We start from the raw sequence: 20,981 nt of genomic DNA on the forward strand, positions 1-20,981 counted from the left end.
TTAACATCAGGTTAAGAAAACTGCACCAACAAGCAACATTCTATGCAGGACAAATCATGTATGTTTTGTTATGGTACTGCGTTTGATGCTTAAAGTATTGAGCAAAAGGTGATCTATTTGCAATAGATCAATCAACTTTAACCAGCCTTGTAGTTTTTAAATATTAGACACAAAGAATATGTTTAATATACATTTTATTATATTTTAAATTTACAATGTGATATGAGTCTGGGATGGACTGCAGCTGTCTTGTTCTTCATCAGGCATCACTAGCTGATAGAGCAATACTGCTCCCTTGGATGAAGGACACAACTCTGACCATAGAGGGCGGTCTCTATCCAACTGTAAAATGTCCTTCAAAACAAAAAAGTTGTTTTTGTAAAACATTTGATAATTCACTGAACAATGTATTGAATCTATCTATTTTAGGAGTTACATTTTTTTTTATTATGGACCATTTGGTTATTCTGTATGACTCTGCTGTGTTTCTATACCTATACATGCACACATATGGGAGTCCATAGAGTAATTTGGTGTTTTAATGTTACTTTGCGCAACTACAGAGCTTCACTCTAGAACTGAGCTTCACGTGAAATGAAACCATAGGTCTGGTTTACTGGATACAGTGTACATACTTTTCAGTAGAAAATAACTAATACATTGGTTTTGCTTGTTATCTGTTAGCAACAATGTGACGGGTATTAAAACTATACATTTCAAGGCATTACTAAGTTTCTTTGAAGCACTCAATTGTTTTCTTTGCATGCACATTACCATTATCTGGGTGAACTTGTTGTGAGTACTAGTAATGATGACATTCCTCACCATTCTGCTGAGGAATACAATGTCTGTGGACTCATGGGCCTCCAGTCCTCCTCTCCAGTACAACTCCTTGACCTCATCAGATGTTAAGGAACAGCTGAGGACACGGACACACACACAGCTTTTGTTATGTAAGCTGCAGTTTCTCTATGTCAGTTGATATTACAGTAAAATGAGATTATGAAATGATTAGACTAGCTGAGTGAATGAACAAATTATTGACTGTCATTTAATCATAAGATTCACATTAATTTCTCAAAATGATCCTGTTCGTATATATATTGAAGCACCAAAAGTCACCCCCAAAATATTGGGGAAATGCAGTTCATCAGTAAGATGGCAGAAGAGGAAAGCTTGTATCCTAAATGTGTACATGTCTATCAATTGCAGCTGGCCTGTGAATGAAGAGTAGTGAAATCTCAGGATTCTGGCTAATATTACTACTATTACACAATACATGTTTTAAGTGGAGGACCTGTTATGCAAGATTGTATACATTTATTTCCAAATAGAATGTTTACAAAGACATTTCACATTAATTACCAGAACTATGAATGGTGATTAAGTATTAGGCAATTGCCTAGTAAGATGGCAAAGTAATTAAAAACTGGGTAAGTGTGGATTCATTAGCTTGTGACTAACTTGTGCATCTTCGTGCTCCAGAGGATGACTACTAACTTTGCTGATCCCTTGGCCCTTCCTCTAGCTTCCTCCTGCATTAGGCCAAACATTCCATTTGCTCACATTTTACCCTGAAAACTACTGGCTGGATTGGCAAGGTATTTACTGTGCACCTTCGTGCTTATGCTTGAAGGAGAACATTCCCATTGGCCGGTTTGTCTGATACTTTAAAAACAAACTGATAACTCCAGGGCGTACTTCCCCAAATCTTCAGAGAGATAAAGTATTCTAAAGTCTGCATGCTAAAGGCGTGGGCCAGGGCAGCAACAAACAATCATGCTCTCCTGAAACCCAAAGCCTCTGCCAACAACAAAGTCAATATTCTTTTTGTCCTTTTCCTCTACTTTCTCTAAAGTGCTCTTCAGGCGATGTTTTAATATTGGAGACATTGTCCATAGCCTGAATACTGATAACATTATTTCCTTTGTACTCCAACCCTCTAGGCCTCTACTAGCTTCCATACTGTAGGTGCAGATGCTCACGCAGCAGAACCACATGCCTCGTCCTCACTTACATATTAATGCTATTCCATCAAGACATTTATGAACTGTGGCACTAGCAATGCACACCTCCTTTCTCACTCTACTACGTGGGTAAGACATCACGCTTGCTACGTTTACGAATTTCTGAACCCAAGACCTCGAGACAAGAATAATGTATAGACTATAATTTTGTTTTTGTTCCGATTTCATTATAATTAAGCCTTATCACTTATCTATCACCTAATGCTTATCAGTTAATATTGTAATACCATGTGCATGAAAGCATGGGTGGAACCAGCTTTAATTACCTCTACTCCTACTCCAACTCCTGATGCTATCATTTATATATATCAAAGTCTATGTACTATATGTCATGTGATTCTTTACTCCATCTTGAAAAAGGCCCTAGGGATAAAACATTGACCATTTAGTCTAAATCCAGTTTGGCTATGGAATGAAGAGATAAAGATCACTCATTTTACTTTCCATTGTTTATTCTTGTACCATTATGTCTAGCCTACAAGGTAACTGAGCAGCGCTATCTTCAATTTTGGGTTTTGTGGGGACGATGCCATCCCAATGGCTTCCCCATTGAACACAGCATTGTGATTTGTGCAGTTTTGTTCATTAACTGCACACATAGTAACTTATTATAAGATTGGATGTTATTAGACTATGACTTGTTTAACACTGTCAGAGCTTCCATTCCAAACATCAGCTTGGTGAGGCTAGGTACATTTTGTATCATTGTTCGAAGACTACATATAATTTGACATAGGCTGCCAGAGTGCTACTACAGTATTACCTTCCTATTCAACCAGATGGGTAATTACTAATGATATGCTCTCGAGTCCAAAGTCTAACATTTCCCTTGATTAGACAGAATGGAAACCACCAGCTAGAATAGAAACCCCCGGACCGGAGTTGAGAACCACTGGTTTTGGGGAACTAGTCCAAGTACAAATACCTGAGATAGAACTCTGCGCTTGGTCTGCCTGCACTGGTGTGGTTCAGAGCAATACCCATCAAGACAGGCTCGCCCAGGGAACTCAGTGGAACATTCACCTTGAGATGGAAAGAGAGAGAGAGAGAGAGGAGGAAGGAAATGACAAGCCTTGGATTCACAGTTCACAGTGATGATTGATCAATTCATGAACGCCAGTGCTTTAATACACTAAATTGTTATTGGTTTGTAGTTCACACAATCACGTATTTTCATCAACATCGCTCTCAGTTTTTTTTAAACCACTGATCAGACTCAACAAAGTGAGTCTTAATCTCAGGCCGGAGTCTTGGCTCAGTCATTTTAAGCTCCCCCCAAATTGCATACTATCCTGTCCAACACACTCCAAGAAAGGATTTTGTTTTCTCCAAATATTTCAAATGCATTTTACTCTGCAGCTCCTTATGTTGGGGAGTGTTGTTTTTGTCTGTTGTAAACTGTGCTCCACTGTACCAAATCAAATTCCTAACATGTTCACATGTCATGGCAATAAAGTCTTTTGATTCTGATGTCATGCATAGAAAAAAAACACACCTCGTCTCTGATCTCAGCACACACAGAGGAGAAAAGCTCGGAGATCACTGCCCCCTGCCTCTGCTGTAGCATGGCAATGTTGATCTGGTCTTCAGACGTACCTTGGTCCAGACCCTCACACACTGCCTGGGGACACCAGAGAGCACAGTGATGGTATGAATAAAAGCTCAGATGTGGTGAAAATGGACCAGTCAGTTGGAATGATGGCATGACTTAGATGATTTTAAAATGCAATTGAGAGAGAACATTTAGAGATGGGTTTTCAGTTTACAATGAAAACTGAAGGGAGAGAAGCTACAAATATGAATCAATGATAGAAATATTTATAGAAGCATCTTTATAAGTCCTTAAAATGTCCAAATGGAGGAGCCATGGCCTTTCTCTTCACCTTAGGTTCTGGGTGTCCCCCAGGGATGTCCAGCAGCCCCCCTGCCTCAGCCACCTTCTGGCTCCTCCTGATCAGCACCACCTGTCCGTCACGCGTACAAAGGACCCCTCCTACACCGAGAGGCTGGGCCAACAGCGCCAGCGGATCCCCAAACTCCTCCTCCCCGCGGCTACGTAGTCCCCCTGCTTGGCGTGACCAATTGGTCCCCAGGAAGTCTTTGTAGCATGTAAGGCCTAGTCTCAGAGTGAGGAGGACAGAACCCGCTTTTCTAAGGTCCATGTTTCTGTGAGGACATGAAGGAGAGTTGGTCGTGACGCCTTCAGGCGAGTTGCAGTCAGAGGTGGGGTAAGGTTTGACAGGTGCATTCTCTTTCTTCTCATTGGAAATAAGACTAGGCTGGACGGTACTATCTGCATTGTACCCTTGAAATACACCTGCAGGTCCATGTCCTTTTTCTAAATTCTGTGTGGTCGAGTTGGACAAAAACACATCCCATCTTTTATCACTGTGTGGTCTCACAGAGTTGTCACCAGCACAGTCTAAAGATGGTGACTGGGCTGGGAGAGTGGAGGGGGGATCGTTGGGAGAAGAGAGGACAGAGAGTGAAAGAAGAGGTTCTTCTGGCAGGGCCAAGCTGAAGGAGTGAAGTCTGAATTTGGCTCCATTGAAAAGCCACGGCTCCCTGGACACCCGCTGTGTCCAAACTTCCTCTATATGACGTTCTAGAGCCTCATCTGTCTGTCTGTTAAACCTTGCAGAGGTTTGGAATAAAGACAAAAAAAGTAATTAATGAGAGTGGTAGATAGTAGTAGGTCTCTAAAGCTGCAATCTGGAACTTATTTTAATGAATAAAATGTTACTTTAACCACTGTGTGGTAGAGTATGTGAACACAATATAACTAGCACATCCCTACTCTCTTCACTGTAAAGCTGGTGTCAGGTAGAACACCTACTGAGTGACAAGTAGGCTAGTATGGCTTGAACTTCTCATGTTGGAATATGGGAATTCTGTCTTGGTGGAGCAGTCGAAATTTGCTCTCCCACGAAGGAGACCGTAGTTCAACTTCCAGGCATTAAACGTAAAGATTGCAGATTAAGACAACATTTCAGGATTAAGGCAAATAGTTAGTGATAGCTTTATTTTTTCCTAGTAAATACCGGTCCATATCTATCGGTCAGATAAGAATTAATTACATCAATACACGGAGGAAGGAAACGTGTTATAATAGTATTTGGGTTTATTCCAGAGAAGCGTTGGACATGTATAGTTCCAGATATATTCTTCTGACGTTAAAACAGAGATACAGAGTAATTATACACTTAACGTGGGGTAACGCCTTTCGTCATCACGTCAGCCGTAAGTTATGGCTTGAATGGCTCAGTTTCCTGGGCAACCAAGGCTGGGGTATCGAGGTTAACCTGCTATCTAATATTGTTGACATACCAGAAGGAGCCCATCAGACCAAAACACTGCTGCAGGCTGCCAGAGAGGCACTGACACTTTTAACCATATTTGTATGTGTTAATATTATTAACACATACAAATGGAAAATGGTACACTTTAGATCCATAAGAAAATGGTACAAAATCATACCTATCAGTTAGAATAATTAAATAAAGTGGTATACTATAACTCTTTGAGCCAATGAACAGATTATTTGATAGAAACTTAAAAGTCAAGCCTTTTAATACTTTCATTTATTAGCTTTTACATATAATGTATAATACATCAACTGTTTATATTTTAACCGTCCATTTGCATATGCCATCAATGCAACTGTCCTATGTACATAGTGTGCACCCGTGCATATGAACAAATTTGCACTCAGTTCTCTAGCATTTTTTCTTTTTCCGAATTTTGCCAAATTCCTTGTGATTCTGTCTGTCTGTGTATGTTGCATGTGGTGTGGGAGAAAACCACAGTAAACACACACAAACCTGGTGTGCAGGACTACAAAGAAAGATGCCCACAAAGAAAGTGACAGGACTGGCCCAACTTATGACAAATTGGAAAGTAACTAAGCACATGTACTCAAGTACTGTACTTAAGTACAGATTTGAGGATTTTTTTTTACTTCACTGGAGTATTTAAAAATTTCAGTACTTCTACTCCACTACATCTCAGAGACAAATATTGTACTTTTTACTCCACTACAATTATTTAAAAACTTTAGTTACTAGTTACTTTGTAGATCTTTATTATTATTACAAAACATGCATTAACCAATTGATCCCTAAATACTTTGGCTGTTTGAAAATAGCAGATCTACAAGCATCGCAAAGCAACGCGTTGTTGAGCTTGTAGATCTGCTATTTTCTAAAGAGTTTTATACATTTTGAACACTTGTGAAATGGGCCAGTCTACATAATGAGTACTTTACTTTTGGTACTTATTTAGGTACATTTTCATGCCAATACTTTGCTACTTTTACTCAAGTACATTTTGAATACAGGACTTGCACTTGTAACAGAGTTTGTGTTTCTATGTTGCGTTATTGTCTTGATACTTTTACTTAAAGTAAAAAATGTGAGTACTTCTTTACCTGTCAGAGAGCTCCACCTGCACTTGGGATTCCCTCAGGCCACGCCAGGCTGCACAGTGCAGTAATACAGACACCTCGGGGTCCATGGGACACTGTGTGGATTATCATTAGGTTATTTCTCATCTCATCACAGCGTGCTTAAACCTAATGCTTGTAGTCATTCGTTAGTGAATTAGTTCAGCATCGTTAGTAGTCGTGGCATTTTCACAGTAGTCTATGGCAAAAGTACTTGGTCAGTGAAACTAGACGTGTATCGTTTCCTTTAGAGATCACTATCCATACTTCTGTGACGGATGTTTCTGTCTACAAAAACTTAAAACATTGTAGCGTATTACATGGATACTAAAAGTTACAATGTCAGACGACTGGTAAACAGAACAGAAACACTGACCTGAGTATGAAGACCTTCCTGTTAGACTGAGAGCTCGTAAACTCGTAGCCCACTTGTGTACCTATTGGCCTTCCACAGCATACGTGTCATTTACATCAATCTAATCTTACATTAAAGTCTGTCCCCGTGGTTTTGTAGAGCTTTGGAGGATAAGAGCGGCCATCGACTTCCTGGTCTTGTGTTTTGAGTTGTCCATTAGCGCCACCGCGTGACTGGCCTGGATTGGTCCTGTGTTCCACACAGAAGAGCTCCATTGGTCCATTTAACCTCGCGTCACCAGTTTCTATTTACTATTCTGCGCTCACATCCGGTCTGGGATTTATGGCTCTTTGAAGGCCAGATTCAAAAGACTGGCTCATGTGTATATTTATATTTTAAACAAATATATATATATATATATATATATATATATATATATATATATATATATATATATATATATATATTATTATTTATATTTAATAATATATAATATATATATTATATCATATAATTATACAAATAATATTTATATTTATATTATATAAATATTACAAATATTTATATAAGGAATGGTTCCCTATTGCCGTTCATTCGACTCGATTCATTCACGAACGACACACCTCTTAACACACACACACCTCTAATCTGCAAAATGCAAAGTGAATTGAACTATTACCTTATGAAAACTATGACTTATGTATTTTTCTTTGTCATGTTTTACAATCTAACCTGTGTTATAAGAACTGGATTGAGAATCTGAAGACTGAAATGTTGGCTGGGAATTGGTTCTGATTCCAAGATTTTATTCAAAATGAAGTATTCAAGAGATCTCTAAAAGTTTTTTGCAGAAAGGTACTCAACAAGATAAAAACGACAGGATACTTTAGCTTTATTTATTCAAAATACAAAGTTAGAATATCCCATTCTATCCTCTTACGAAGTGTTTAAATGTAATTCAATTCATGAATACATATCACATACATATAATTTCCTTCGAGCAAAATGACCACAGATGGCCATATCGTTTCAGTTAAAATAGACACATACAGATCTTACATACATAATTTCATTTGAGTAAAATAACCACAGATGGCCATATCATTTCAGTTAAAATAGACAACCATGAGAGACTTCTGTCACCTCAACAGTTTTGGACAGCTTACATTGGTCTCTATCTAAAATGAATTTAGGCACAAAGAGTTAATAAGGTGAGGCTACTTAAAAGGGTTGTCCTACAATGCAGGTTAACCTACATGACATCATCATATGCTGTGCTTCTTTAAAACCAATAAGCAAAATCAAGCACCTGCTTATAACAGATGAATTTGTGAGCGGGGAGGGGGGAACAGGAAACAGCAGAATCATTGTCTATAGTAGCATTCAATTCTGACTCAGTCACACCTGCTTGATAGTCATGGTGAAAGTTCCTCTTTTTGTTTTATGCAACAACTGAGTTCAAGAGAGTATGCTGGAAAAGAGCATTATTGTGTGCAGGTGTCAGGATGTGAGAAATACTTTGCATATCGAAAAGATGTTTAATACACAGAAATTAAGGCTAAAGAAACATTGGAACTTTAACAAACAGTGTGATTTGAAGCTGTGCCTTAATCTATTCTGAAATAAACTGAAGAACAGAGCAATTGGTGAACGCTAGTGTGCAGCGAGGCAGCACGGCAGCCAGTGAGCGACGGAGACTTGGAATAGGATCGCTCTCATCCAGCTTCTTGTTGTCATCACCTTCACCAGATCCACCTGCAGCTTCTCCACTGTTCCGCTCCTCCTCACCTTCACCCTCGCTCTCTCCCACCGACGGACACTGACGAGGCTGGAAGAAGACGCCAGAAAACTCCAGCGCACACAGCTCGCGCAGCATCCTGCAACTCCGTACTACTTGCATTTCACTTAGCGTGCAGTCCCAGAGGCACAGGCGCCGGAGGTCTCTCAGACGGCTCGCACATAGCAGGCCTGGCCCTACCTCCTTCCCACCCAGGCTCAGCTCCTCCAGCCCAAGCCATCCTGTCCCTAGGCCCAGGGAGGCCATCTGTAACTGGTAACCCACTTGCCCAGTGATGCCTAATTCCAGGAACTTGAGGCTGGTCAGCCCTTCTACACCGCAGTCATTCTCCTTGGCGGCACAGTTCCTAAGGCCATTAGCAGTCACACGAAAGGTGTCACGCAGCTCCAACCGGCAGAGTCTCTCCCATGAGGTCAGACTCAGCAGATGTTGGTCTGTGAATGAGGGAACACCGTTAAGGATTAGTCTCTCAATGCCAATCCCTGATGGGGAGACAGGCTTTTTTCCTGCCTGGCTCCGTCCTTGTTGCTGAGTACCAGCTCTTGGCGTAGTTCCCTCAGTAGTTCCACTTGGGATGCTCTGGGCAAAAAAGCCAGCTGGAAGCTCACAGCCACGCAACTCCAGCACCTTCAAAGTTGGAGGCAAGAGCTGACAATTGGGCAGGCCTCTCAAGTCTGCATACAGCAGATACACTTTGCTCAGACGTGGGCACTTGGTGGACAAGGCTTTGAGCCATGACTCTGATAATAAGATGCCCTTTCGAGCAGAGAGCAGCAACCCTCGCAACCGCAGACATCTTAGTCCACAGCCCAAATACTGGCGCAGGAGGACCCAAAGAATGCGGGATGTCACCTGACCCACAATGATCACCAGGGGAGGGAAATCCAGTTGAAGAATGAACACGCCAGTGGAGGAAGCAGAGGACAAATACAATACAATCAGTATTTCATCTGAATTTAAAACAAATTGACATCAGCACAGATTTAAACATATAGTTGTGTTGTGATTGCACATGGCACACTGTAGTTATTAAATTACAGATTCAGGTCTAAGGGATTTTTTTTGTGTGAACTAGCCAAGACTAAAATGGTCAGACTGGGTCTTTACTTGGTATGAACAGCTTTAAAGAATCAAAACATTGAAAAATACGTTACCCCTTTCCATGCTGTGAGATCAACAAGTCTCCAAAGTCTTTGGTCTTTTACAAGACGTCTCCATCTCTTACAGACCCTAAAATAACATAATGAAAAGGCACAAGCATTAATGACATGTGTCTCGACCATGGAGGAATGGACTCGAGTCTCTCGACACGCGACAAAGGATTCTGGCTTTAATGTGTACATACAGGAAACAAGAAATGGCAACGCTCAAACTCTCACATTACCTTCCAGCTCGGACGATCTCTCGCACACTAAGGTATGATAAGATATCAATCAGAATGTTCTCGGGGAAGTAGTCCAGGTTGCAGATCTTGAAATCATCCATTTTGTAAACAAATTTCTTGAACACGGACTAGATTACAGGACGCACAGCACGTTGCATTCGAATCAGGAATCCCTAAGAAACGGTCGCTAATGGGAAAACAGTACCTAGATGACACAGATCCAGACAAAACCTTAGCCCTGTCGCGTACGCTCGGTTAAAATGACGTGTTTGTCGATATCCAACACTGGTGTGTCTACGACTGTTGCTAAATTTAACAGCCACAAAGTGCATTACTAGGTTAGGTGGTGGTACTTGTAAATACACACAGAAACGCACCGACACTGCCACCTAGCGTTCGTGCTGTGAAAGAATGACCCGCTGTTCGCCATAGCCCGGAGGGATGCGCTGTGATTGGTTAGTTAGTTGTGAACCGACTTCTGACGAGTGACGTCACTGGTAGATTTAAACAAAAAAGAAAGAAAGATAAAATTATAAAGCAAACAGCAGATGGAACGGAACAACCTAAAATTATGAGTTCTGGTCATATATTTATATTAAATCGTGCTATGCTAGGTTACTAACAGTCAGTGGTGTAAAGTAACAAAGTACATGTACAAGTACTGTACTTAAGTACAATTTTGAGGTATTTTTTACTTTACTGGAGTATTTCCAATTGTCAGTACTTTTAATTCTACTCCACTACACATCAGAGGCATATATTGTACTTTTTACTCCACTACAATTATTTGAAAGCTTTTAGCTACTTTTTACTTTGTGGTTTTTCATTATTATTACAAAACATACATTACCCACTTCAGCCCTAAACTAATTTCGGCCATTTGAAAATAGCCGATCGATGAGCTTCTATTTTCAAGAGATATTTATACATTTCATACATTTGAAAACTTGTGAAATGGGACATCCTGTAGCCCTGAAACATGACTGTCATACCATGTTAACCATGACAGTCATGGTGCCGAGTCCCCCTGGTCTAAAGTTGTGTTCTATTTTTTCCCATTGCCATCTCTCACATAAACATAAACGTTCAGATTTCAAATATAAAGTGCTTACCACCGAGCCACGGATGTTACAAGGCGATGCGGACCGCGATGAGTACCCGTATCTCCCGTATTGTTCAATAAAAAGCATTTTAATCCCATCGCCAGCCATTTTCTTTTTTTAATTTTTTTTTTTTTTTAATGTATCAGAGTGCAATACACCTCCCAACCATTAGTGTCGCATGGTTGAAAGTATCGGAGACAATTTGGAGAAAATGGCCGGGCGATGGGATTAAAATGCTTTTTATTGAACAATACGGGAGATACGGGTACTCATCGCGGTCCGCATCGCCTTGTAACATCCGTGGCTCGGTGGTAAGCACTTTATATTTGAAATCTGAACGTTTATGTTTATGTGAGAGATGGCAATGGGAAAAAATAGAACACAACTTTAGACCAGGGGGACTCGGCACCATGACGCTTGTATACAAGCGTGAAGCGTCATGTGAACCATGGCTAGGACATCCTGCATAATGAGTACTTTCTACTTTTTAAGTACATTTTGATACAAATGTTCTACTTTTTAAGTACATTTATACCTTTTTTTTTACTTGTAGCAGAGTATTTCTACATGGCAGTAGTATTGATACTTGTACCTAAGTGAAAAATGTGAGTACTTTTTCCACCACTTATTATTAATAAATAACCAATCAGCGGGCGGCCGGTCGTCCCTCCGAGCGCTGGGATCTGAACTCTACCATTTTCAACGCACACACAGTGCGCTTGCGTGGTGACTGTGTGTCAAGATGGCGACTAGCAACGGTGGAGGGATGGAGGTGGACGGGGCAGGTGAGTTTCTCCCCAACGGCAACGTCTTTCCACCGATAGTGGCTTGAACCTGAATGAAAATGGTCCCGTGCGCGTGATCTTGGCGCGTCCGTTCGTGTCGGTGCACGTTTCGTGGTCTTTGACAGGGAGTAGCAGGTGTGCTAATGCCTCTGCTAAAGAGCAATGCTGGCTAACAGCAAGCTAACTGGAGACTTGTCAACAAATGTGTGGCTCTCTGCCCTTTTACCTTGCATCACAACTGTGTGGGTCTAATGCAGTGGTTCTCAACCTGTGGGTACGGACCCCCTGACAGTGACGTGACAGTTTAAGAACTTTTAAGACCTTTCTAATACCTAAAAAAAAAGAAAAGAAAAATACCCCATTACTGCATCAAAAGTAATCAACAAACTATACTATGAAAACTGGTCAAACAGGGCAAATTGTCAAATAATATAAGAAAGAGTCAAAAGTTGTGAAAATAGTCCATCTACAATCTCACAATGTGAGCTTGTAGATCTGCTATTTATCTGTGGAACTGAGTCAAACAAAATTGATTGTCTCAACTCCTACATTCCAAGTGCTTGTCAGGGTGGGGGGTCCCCAGTTCAAATATGATTCTTTTGGGGGGTCACGGCCTGAAAAGGTTGAGAACCACTGGTCTAATTCAGTGGTTCTCAAACTTTTTCATGTCAAGGACCCCCCAATTGACACTTATTAGCCCGCGAACCCCCTTTTGAAAAGATCTGACATATCTTTTCAAAAGGGGGTTCGCGGGCTAATAAGTGTCAATTGGGGGGTCACCCCCATAAGAGAAGATTTTTACGGCTCTAGCAGTGATTCTCAACCATTTTAATTTCAAGGACCCCCAATTTGACATGAATTAGGTTACGGACCCCCATTTAATGGCATTTCTAATATCTCTGGGACCCCAAATTATATTGTAAAATCAATGTTAATTTTACTCTGAGAGTGTACAAATGGAACCAAATGGACCCTATTTGTACACTCACTGAGTTACAGACCCATAAAGGTCCATTTGGTTCGGAACTATCTATCTATCGACCCCCTGGAGGTCCCTCAAGGACCCCACTTTGAGAACCACTGGTCTGATGAACCAATGAAGGAAACGCCCCATGGACACAGCTGTGCTTGTCATGATTCAGTGTTTCTAGATTCACTGTAAAGTCTAACGTTTCTATTTAAAATCTTGATTATTTTTGGAAAATGGTTAACGACACAAATCTTGCAAGGGGGTCCGTTGGCACAAAATCTTTTCAGATGAGGGTCCGTGGTCAAATACATATTGATTTGGGGTTCCTTGACATGGAAATCTGAGGAGTTTGAGAACCACTGACTGTACTAATAATGTGTGTCTTTACAGCCAGCCCCAGTGTTATGGCCTCGGGGGTCACTGGGAGTGTTTCTGTGGCCCTGCACCCTCTCGTCGTCCTCAACATATCAGACCACTGGATACGCATCCGCTCTCAGGAGGGACGGCCAATGCAGGGTACGATGTTTACACTGTTTACACCTGTGAAAATACCAGTGCATGGAGAAAAACAACATCATTATATGATGCACTGTATGTACATATGCAATCTGAAGAACGGTTGACTTTATTATGTTTGCATGTTCCTCCTGCATTGTGTTGTTATCAGTGGTGGAAGGTAACTAAGTACAAGTACAATTTTGAGGTATTAGTACTTGAGTATTTCCAATTTCCAATACTGTTACTTCTACTCCACTACATCTCAGAGGCAAATATTGTACTTTTACTCCACTACAATTATTTGAATCACTAGTTACTAGTTACTTTGTAGATTTTGATTATTATTACAAAACATACAGTAACCACTTCAGCCCTATATACATTTCGACCATTTGAAAATAGCCGATCTACAAAGCTCACAATGCGTCGCAGCTTGTAGATCTGCTATTTTCAAAAGATTTGTATACATTTGAAAACTTGAAATGGGACATTTTGCATAATGAGTACTTTTACTTTTGGTACTTGTAAGTACATTTTGATGCCAATACTTATGTACTTTTACTCTAGTAAATTTTTAATTCCTGACTTTTACTTGTTTACAAGTATTTCTACATTGCAGTATTGATACTTTTACTTAGGTAAAAAAATGTGAGTACTTTTTCCACCACTGGTCGTTATGCTTTCCTTCAAGACCTCCAATACTGATGTCACAGGGCGTGTGTACTGTGCAGCCTTAGGAAACAAGACAAAACCACTTGCCACACTTTGTGCACCTATGCGGGAATTAGTAATGGTCTTTCTCTTTGTGCGCCCAGTGATTGGAGCCCTTATTGGTAAGCAGGAGGGGAGAAACATTGAGGTGATGAACTCCTTTGAGTTGCTGTCCCACACTGTGGATGACCGAGTACATATTGACAAGGAGTATTACTACACCAAGGAAGAACAATGTAAGTGTTTTTAGGGTGTGGGGTGGACATGTGTGTTGTTGTAGCCTTTTTTAAATTTCATATCTTGATTTGTATTGCTTGTCAAATCCTCTTGTAAACTGAAAAAAAAAATGTATTTTATTATCAAATGTAAACTTTTAAGCGGGCAGTTTCAAGTCAGTTGGATCAGCGGTCATGTTTGAGTAGTGCTATTACGAGGGATGTTAGTGTAAGCATAATTGTAACTACACTGTAACACAGGCCTAACTGGTCCTCCTGTGAACAGGTACAGACGGGTCTTTTGGGATGTGAAAATGTCATGTTGAGCTTTAAAAAGTGTTATGTTCCTTATTCAGAAAAATATCTGTGGCAGGAGTAGCCCAGTTGGTAACTCCAAAGACTAACAACCAAGCAATGTTTCTATATAAACACTCTTGCTTTGTTAATAGCACTTAATATACATTAATGTAGTAATGATAATATAGAAATAACCCATTTAGACCTGAGGCCGGTTCTAAAAACGCCTTCTAAATGCTGACCTAAGCTTTCTGAAAAACGTCAAATATTTATTAAAATATTACAACAAATGTATGTTGCTATATACTGTACATAGCAACAACAACCCCAAAGGGGGTCCCCGTCCTGAAAGGTATACCTACAAATAGGGGTTCCCGCCCAAAATGGGATAATATCAACACTACTCCTACGCTGTGTCGACAGTGCCCGGGATCAAACCCCTGACCTTGTGGTCCATAGGCGAGTGCTAACCACTTATAGTGCCCCCTAAAAGTGGTTAGATTTTTGTTGCGAGTTGCCTATAATATCTCTGCTTCCGTCTCAGTCAAACAGGTCTTTAAAGAAATGGAGTTCCTGGGCTGGTATACCACTGGAGGGCCCCCAGAACAGTCAGACATCCACATTCACAAGCAGGTATGGAATTTCATTCAAGTGAAGTTACATTATGGTTTTCTGTGTATTGTCTAGTCTGTTTTATTCACCCTGTTCACTCCCCCCTGCATATAATCTTAATTACTTTTCAGTGAGCTGGTAAATTTTTAATCCATGTGCATATGTTTCTTCTGCTCCAGGTGTGTGAGATCATTGAGAGCCCTCTATTTCTCAAGCTCAACCCAATGACCAAACACACAGATGTGAGTCCCTCAGCTTTTTCCATTGCAAAGATGCACTTGTAGCAATGCTGTATATTTGCACACACTTGATTCAAACTAAAATGCCCCTTCTCTGCTTTCAGCTTCCCGTTAGTGTATTTGAGTCTGTGATCGACATAATCAATGGCGAGGTACTGTTTTTATTGAACAGGCACACATAACAGTGAACTTAAATGTTCATGCTTCATGCTCAGTCCTTCCTCTGACATTGTCACTTTGTCTTTTGATGGCAGGCCACCATGTTGTTTGCTGAGCTCACCTACACTCTCGCCACAGAGGAGGCAGAAAGAATCGGCGTCGACCACGTAGCTCGCATGACTGCCACTGGCACAGGGGAAAACTCAACAGGTAAGGTCTGCTGTGCCTACTATCCTCTAGGAAGGTTGAAACACATCTACATGCCTCCCAGTGACCCAGAATCAGGTACATTCATTGCCATAGAGTACCGAAGCCAAGACAAACAATAGAAAAGCAAGACATGCCATCTCCATTTTACTTCCCGTATCTGTGTGACGTAGGTCTTTAGGAGACCAGAAGTAGGTTGTGAGTCTATTATTCCAATGGGAGAAGCTTCTTTAGCCCCATTGTCACTGAACTAAATATTGGACCCATTCTTCACAAGCCACACATCTTTCGTGCATCTTGACCGAAGTCCTGACGCCAAACCCACGCCCCCTGGATCATGAAGATTTTTTCCCTTTCAAAATCCCATAGCCTTTTTAAATCACATAATATAAGAACTGTGTTCCAAAACAAACTGAAATTAGTCTAGGCATTCTGTCAGGGAGATGGCTCTATATCGTTTAAGATATTTAGTTAAATTTGATACAGTCTGTGTTCGGAGAAAATTGAATTAATTCTGCAACGGTACCTGTAAGTAGCGTTGGAAAACTACATTAGGAGATCATGTGATTCACTCCATCAGAAACATTCCTTAGATTTCTTAGATTTCATGACATTTCCCTGTCCAATATTTAGCTATAAATAGTAAGTTAAGATTTGTGCAGTTAGTGAATGAAGCTACACAAATCACATGGTGGTATTTAGTGGCGAATCTCCCCTGTACAGACTGGGCTGCGTGCGTGTGTGCTTGTCCGAGTGTGGTGAAGGTCTGCGCCTTTGGCCAAATGGAAATGGCTATTTCTATAAATATTTAACCAATAAGAACAAAAGCGTTTCACAAGAACAATTACTAACTTGCCTTAATAATTACTTCATATCTTCCTACATGTACTTTGTATGTGATATCTCCCTTTCTCCTTTCTTTTCCCCCCCTTTCTATATCTGTTAGTGGCAGAACACCTCATAGCCCAACATAGTGCAATCAAGATGCTTCACAGCAGGGTGAAGATCATTCTGGAATACGTCAAAGCAGTGGAAGCAGGTGAGATATCTGGCTGAGTGGTGTGATGACATGGATGAATGAGGGAAGTATGTTGAAATATGCCTGGGAAACGGGTGTTCTGGCAAAAGGGAGTGGTGTATGGTAACATACACCTCTTTGGCATGGTGCTAAACTGTCGATGGCCTAACAAATGAAACCTTTCCCTGGCATAAATGTTCATACTGACTAACCCTTTTGCTAGATATCGTGACCATGAGTGCTAATTACAAGTGTTGACTCGGTCAGCAAAATTATGTTATTGCACCTTTGGATTGGATTCTAGGATTGTTAACTGGAAATTAAATTGCCATGTGTGATCATACTTTTCATGACTTATTTTGTCATTTTGCCTTCTCATCTTGCTCTGTGCAAAACAGGAGAGGTGCCATATAATCATGAGATCCTGCGAGAAGCCAATGCCCTGTGCCATAGACTGCCTGTTCTCAGCACTCTCAAATTCAAGACTGACTTCTATGATGTAAGCTCTCCCTCTTACACTTGGTAAAATAAAGGACCCTAGATAGAAAATAAAAAGCACACTGATAGATCGTAGCATTAAATCACAATGCATTTTACAGTCTGACCATATTTCAGGCCAGTTACACAGATAGGTTGCTGTGTAACATTTGCCTCCTCTCCCCCCATAGCAATGCAATGATGTGGGCCTCATGGCCTACCTGGGCACCATCACCAAGACCTGCAACAGTATGAACCAGTTCATCAACAAGTTCAACGTCCTGTACGACAGACAGGGCATTGGTCGAAGGATGAGAGGACTTTTCTTTTGAGTTAAAGGGGAATTAAAGAGGGGATGAGATGGAAGAAGACAAAAAGAGGTCACAAACACTGCAAATGTTTTATTTGCTTACGATATTCTTTTCTCTGTTTTTTTGGGGGGGGGGTGGGGGGGTATTTTTTTATTGACTCTCGGAGAGCACTTGATTTATACCCCTCAGTCAGGAAGGATACAATGTACATGAACCAGAATGTTATTTTATCCCCTTTGCTTTGTTATTCATGTTTACGTATGTAATAAATGATCTGCTGATTTTTTTTCCTTTGTTCTTGTGGGACTTGAGATCTCCGATTTGTTTTCCTTCACTTTCATAAATGAATGTCGAGTTGATAAAGTAGACTGAATACAACATTCAACTGGACACCACAAGATGAAGACTATCCTTATATCCTTTTAAGCATAATATGTTTGAGTGTAATTTAGCAAAAACAGTCTTGATTTAAAAGCTGCTTATTATATTTTTGAAGGGAAAGAATTCATCCTCTACAAAGCTAAAAGATAATAAAAGTTGAGTCCCACGCCTCTCAGTGAGCATAATAGGAACGCCTGCAGTGTGGACGGAACAGAGCTGCAGGTTTATTGGCCAAGGCTGTGTTTACAGTTAGCTTACCTTTTGAAGTTGTGGTCCTGCTGTTCATTGCCTTTGGAGGTATAGGTAGGCATACTGTAGGTAGCCGTGTTAGAGAAAGTTACGGCTTTGGAGTCTCAAGTCTTACAGGACTCAGCATATATACAGCTTTAAAGTATACAGCGGAAGTAGACATAATGAACCCCCCTAGTCTGTACATTGGCACTTTTTTCTTTCCAATCTGCTAGTTTGCTTTTATTTGCCATGTGGCTCTGGGCAGAGATGCCCTTTCCCCTGGGATTGGCTTATAGCTCTGTTTTTGTAAAAGGTTGTAAGGTTTCCCTTACAAGAAGTGAAGAGAAACAAACTTTGTTTTCCTTTTATTGTCCCATCAGTCCCAACTTACACGTGTGTTGCAGAGTACTGCTTTTCTCATATGCAGAATGAACATTATGCACAGTGCAAGACAGATTATTGCATGAAAAGCTATATGAAACCTTTAAGTCAATGTAATGGAAAAACAATGGCAGCAGATCAAATCTTTAGTGCAGCACATAACATGTCATACCTGCTCAGAACAATATTAACAGCACGTTTTATGAAGATTCAAATTAAAATCCTTAAGGCGCAGCTTAAGACAGTTTTCGATCAATAACTGTAGTTCAGAAAAGTCAGGCTTTGACTACCAGTCTACTGCATTAGGTGATTTCACTATTAACTACTTATGCCCTATATACTTTGTTGTACGATGAATAGCGAAAATAGCTGATCACAGTGCTCGCAGTGCGAGCTTGTAGATCGACTATTTTCCACCACATTTTCACCTATGACATGGCCAAAGTAGGGACACCCAAGTTTAAAGTGGTTAACAAACCTTTAACTGAGACAGGCAGACTACGGAGTGAAATCAACTAGTGAAGTAGTGAGAATGAAAGCCTGCATGCACTCTCAACCCTCCATGGTTCATTGTTGGAGTCTGTTTCTTTAGGGATGCAAATAACCGTGAGTTCTGGTTGCCCAGGTGATGCGGGAAAGGCGTGTTTACTCGCTTTCATCAGGTTCATCAGCAGCGTCCGCCGGCTGGGGATACTTGAAGCGGCCTTGGTCATAAAGCTCATCCCTGGGGTCATAGGGGTAAGGGTGGTAGTAATAACCATAGGGGTAGAGACCCACTTTCTTCACAAAGGGCGCGGGTGGCGCCGGCTCATCCACGGAGGCTTCTTTCTCCTCTTCTACCACCTCCATGGGCGGAGGGGGAGGTGGGGGCGGTGGCACAATCATCTTGCCCATGACTGGCCTGGGTGGGTTGTCGATCAGGCAGTCGGGGTCCCAGTAAGGGTCACAGTCATACTCCATGCCCTTGAAGGTACGGATGGCGACTGGGGGTGGGGGGGATTTTTTCATGACAATCGGCGGTGGAGGTGGAAAGTACTTCTTGGGTGGAGGAGGTGGGTGCTGGGGCACAGCGATGGGCATGGGGACCTTCTGGGGCGTGCAGTGTGGATGGTAGCGAGGGTCACACAACACGGGCACTGCACCGCTGGGGAGATAGACAATGTGGGGCTTACAGAGTGGGTCCTTGGCATTACACAAGTAGAGAACGTCGGCCTGAGCGAGGCCTGGAGGGGAGATGGCCGGGGGCTCTGTTGGCTTCGGGGCCCCTTTCATCGGTGCCGGCGGCGGAGGGAGTTTGCAGTTCTTGTCCGTTGCGGGGTCACACATGACGAGTGGCACTCCCAGTTTGTTCTGGTAGTAGGGGGCATTGGGGCCATAGGTGTGCTCCAGGGCTCTCATCTGCTGGTACAGCATTCTCAGCTTGTCGATCTCATACAGCTGTGAGTTGGAATGAACAAAATGTTTTTTTAAAAAAGCCAAGTAGGTTTGCACATACAAGGAGTAGAAAAGGTTACACTCAGGTAATTTACTCACATCCACATGTGGATGTGGTGTCTTGTTATAACATGAACAATATGTAAATTTTTCTTCACTCACCCCTTCGGTGTGTCCTATGCTGCTGTAGTAGCGGTAGTAGGATTGGAAGTCTGGGTTTCCTCTGTACCACTGGGGTTCCACGTTGCGCTTTGGTCTGGAGTGGCTCAGAAAGTCATTTGCTTTCATGGAGTTAATGTTCACACCACCGGCAGGAACCATCTCTGTTAAAATAAGGCTTAAGATTGTAAGAAAAACCACTTAAAGAAAACTTTCAAATATAATTCGTCTATATTTATAAGATAGAATTAAAACGCCAACATCTATCCACCTTACAAATTGCAACAGAGAAAAAGAGGAAATATCTACAGTAAGATGTGTAGTCAGAGTGTCACTTAACATCTAACATCTTTAATACATGTATGTATCTAGTATACGTATGAGTACAACGTCTCTGACATTACCTTCCATCTTGATAGAATTCAGCAAAGATTTCGCTTCAGGCAGACCTGCAGAAGGATTCAAATCATTTGAATGATCATTCTTCTCACCATCAACTTTTTGTCTATTATATATTACATCACAAAGAAAAGACTTGTAATTGGCTTAAGTGTCAACTTTTATGCATATGAAGCACTTTGGAACTTTTCTGAAAAGTGCTATAACAAATTAAATCAATAAATTAGAACTGACTGACCTGGGAGCCACACCAGGCAGCATAGTGCCCCTGCCAGCCACAATGGAGACATGTTGATCACCTGAAATCCAGATAGTACAATTTGTATTGCAAGTTATCCATCAGCTGAATTTCTTTTTACATGCGCATCATCTACATTAAATAAAGTAAA

General features: G+C 41.2%; 4 protein-coding genes across 5 annotated transcripts; 1 reads left to right on the top strand and 3 right to left on the bottom strand.

The window, feature by feature from the left end:
• Window positions 1-199: 199 nt before the first annotated feature.
• nudt22 (nudix (nucleoside diphosphate linked moiety X)-type motif 22) lies at window positions 200-7,023 on the bottom strand. 2 transcript variants are annotated; one of them, XM_080416971.1, is made up of 7 exons: window positions 6,845-7,023; window positions 6,454-6,545; window positions 3,911-4,661; window positions 3,523-3,648; window positions 2,953-3,050; window positions 826-919; window positions 200-354 (listed from the first exon to the last, which is right to left on the bottom strand). In XM_080416971.1, the coding sequence occupies exons 2-7, from the start codon at window positions 6,537-6,539 to the stop codon at window positions 211-213; spliced, it is 1,299 nt and encodes a 432-aa protein (XP_080273097.1). In that variant the 5' UTR covers window positions 6,540-6,545; window positions 6,845-7,023; the 3' UTR covers window positions 200-210. The 2 variants fall into 2 exon arrangements, with proteins under 2 accessions (XP_080273097.1, XP_080273098.1); XM_080416972.1 differs by lacking the exon at window positions 6,845-7,023 and having other exon boundaries at window positions 6,454-6,829.
• Window positions 7,024-7,699: 676 nt separating this feature from the next.
• Window positions 7,700-10,369, bottom strand: LOC308075993 (F-box/LRR-repeat protein 12). The gene is made up of 3 exons (XM_080416043.1): window positions 10,006-10,369; window positions 9,776-9,851; window positions 7,700-9,473 (listed from the first exon to the last, which is right to left on the bottom strand). The coding sequence occupies exons 1-3, from the start codon at window positions 10,104-10,106 to the stop codon at window positions 8,436-8,438; spliced, it is 1,215 nt and encodes a 404-aa protein (XP_080272169.1). The 5' UTR covers window positions 10,107-10,369; the 3' UTR covers window positions 7,700-8,435.
• Window positions 10,370-11,770: 1,401 nt separating this feature from the next.
• Window positions 11,771-18,158, top strand: cops6 (COP9 signalosome subunit 6). The gene is made up of 10 exons (XM_080416191.1): window positions 11,771-11,893; window positions 13,254-13,379; window positions 14,177-14,308; window positions 15,129-15,217; window positions 15,376-15,438; window positions 15,540-15,587; window positions 15,690-15,804; window positions 16,748-16,840; window positions 17,218-17,318; window positions 17,488-18,158. Exons 1-10 carry the CDS (start codon window positions 11,851-11,853, stop codon window positions 17,626-17,628), a joined length of 951 nt encoding a protein of 316 aa, XP_080272317.1. The 5' UTR covers window positions 11,771-11,850; the 3' UTR covers window positions 17,629-18,158.
• Window positions 18,159-19,023: 865 nt separating this feature from the next.
• Window positions 19,024-20,355, bottom strand: and4 (actinodin4; the record flags this gene model as incomplete). The annotated part of the gene is made up of 2 exons (XM_080415569.1): window positions 19,024-20,037; window positions 20,197-20,355. The coding sequence occupies 2 exons, from the start codon at window positions 20,353-20,355 to the stop codon at window positions 19,246-19,248; spliced, it is 951 nt and encodes a 316-aa protein (XP_080271695.1). The 3' UTR covers window positions 19,024-19,245.
• Between the last annotated feature and the right edge of the window lie 626 nt (window positions 20,356-20,981).

This window comes from Gymnoscopelus braueri (assembly GCF_963280865.1).
Source record: "Gymnoscopelus braueri genome assembly, chromosome: 20".
Lineage (NCBI taxonomy): Eukaryota > Metazoa > Chordata > Actinopteri > Myctophiformes > Myctophidae > Gymnoscopelus > Gymnoscopelus braueri.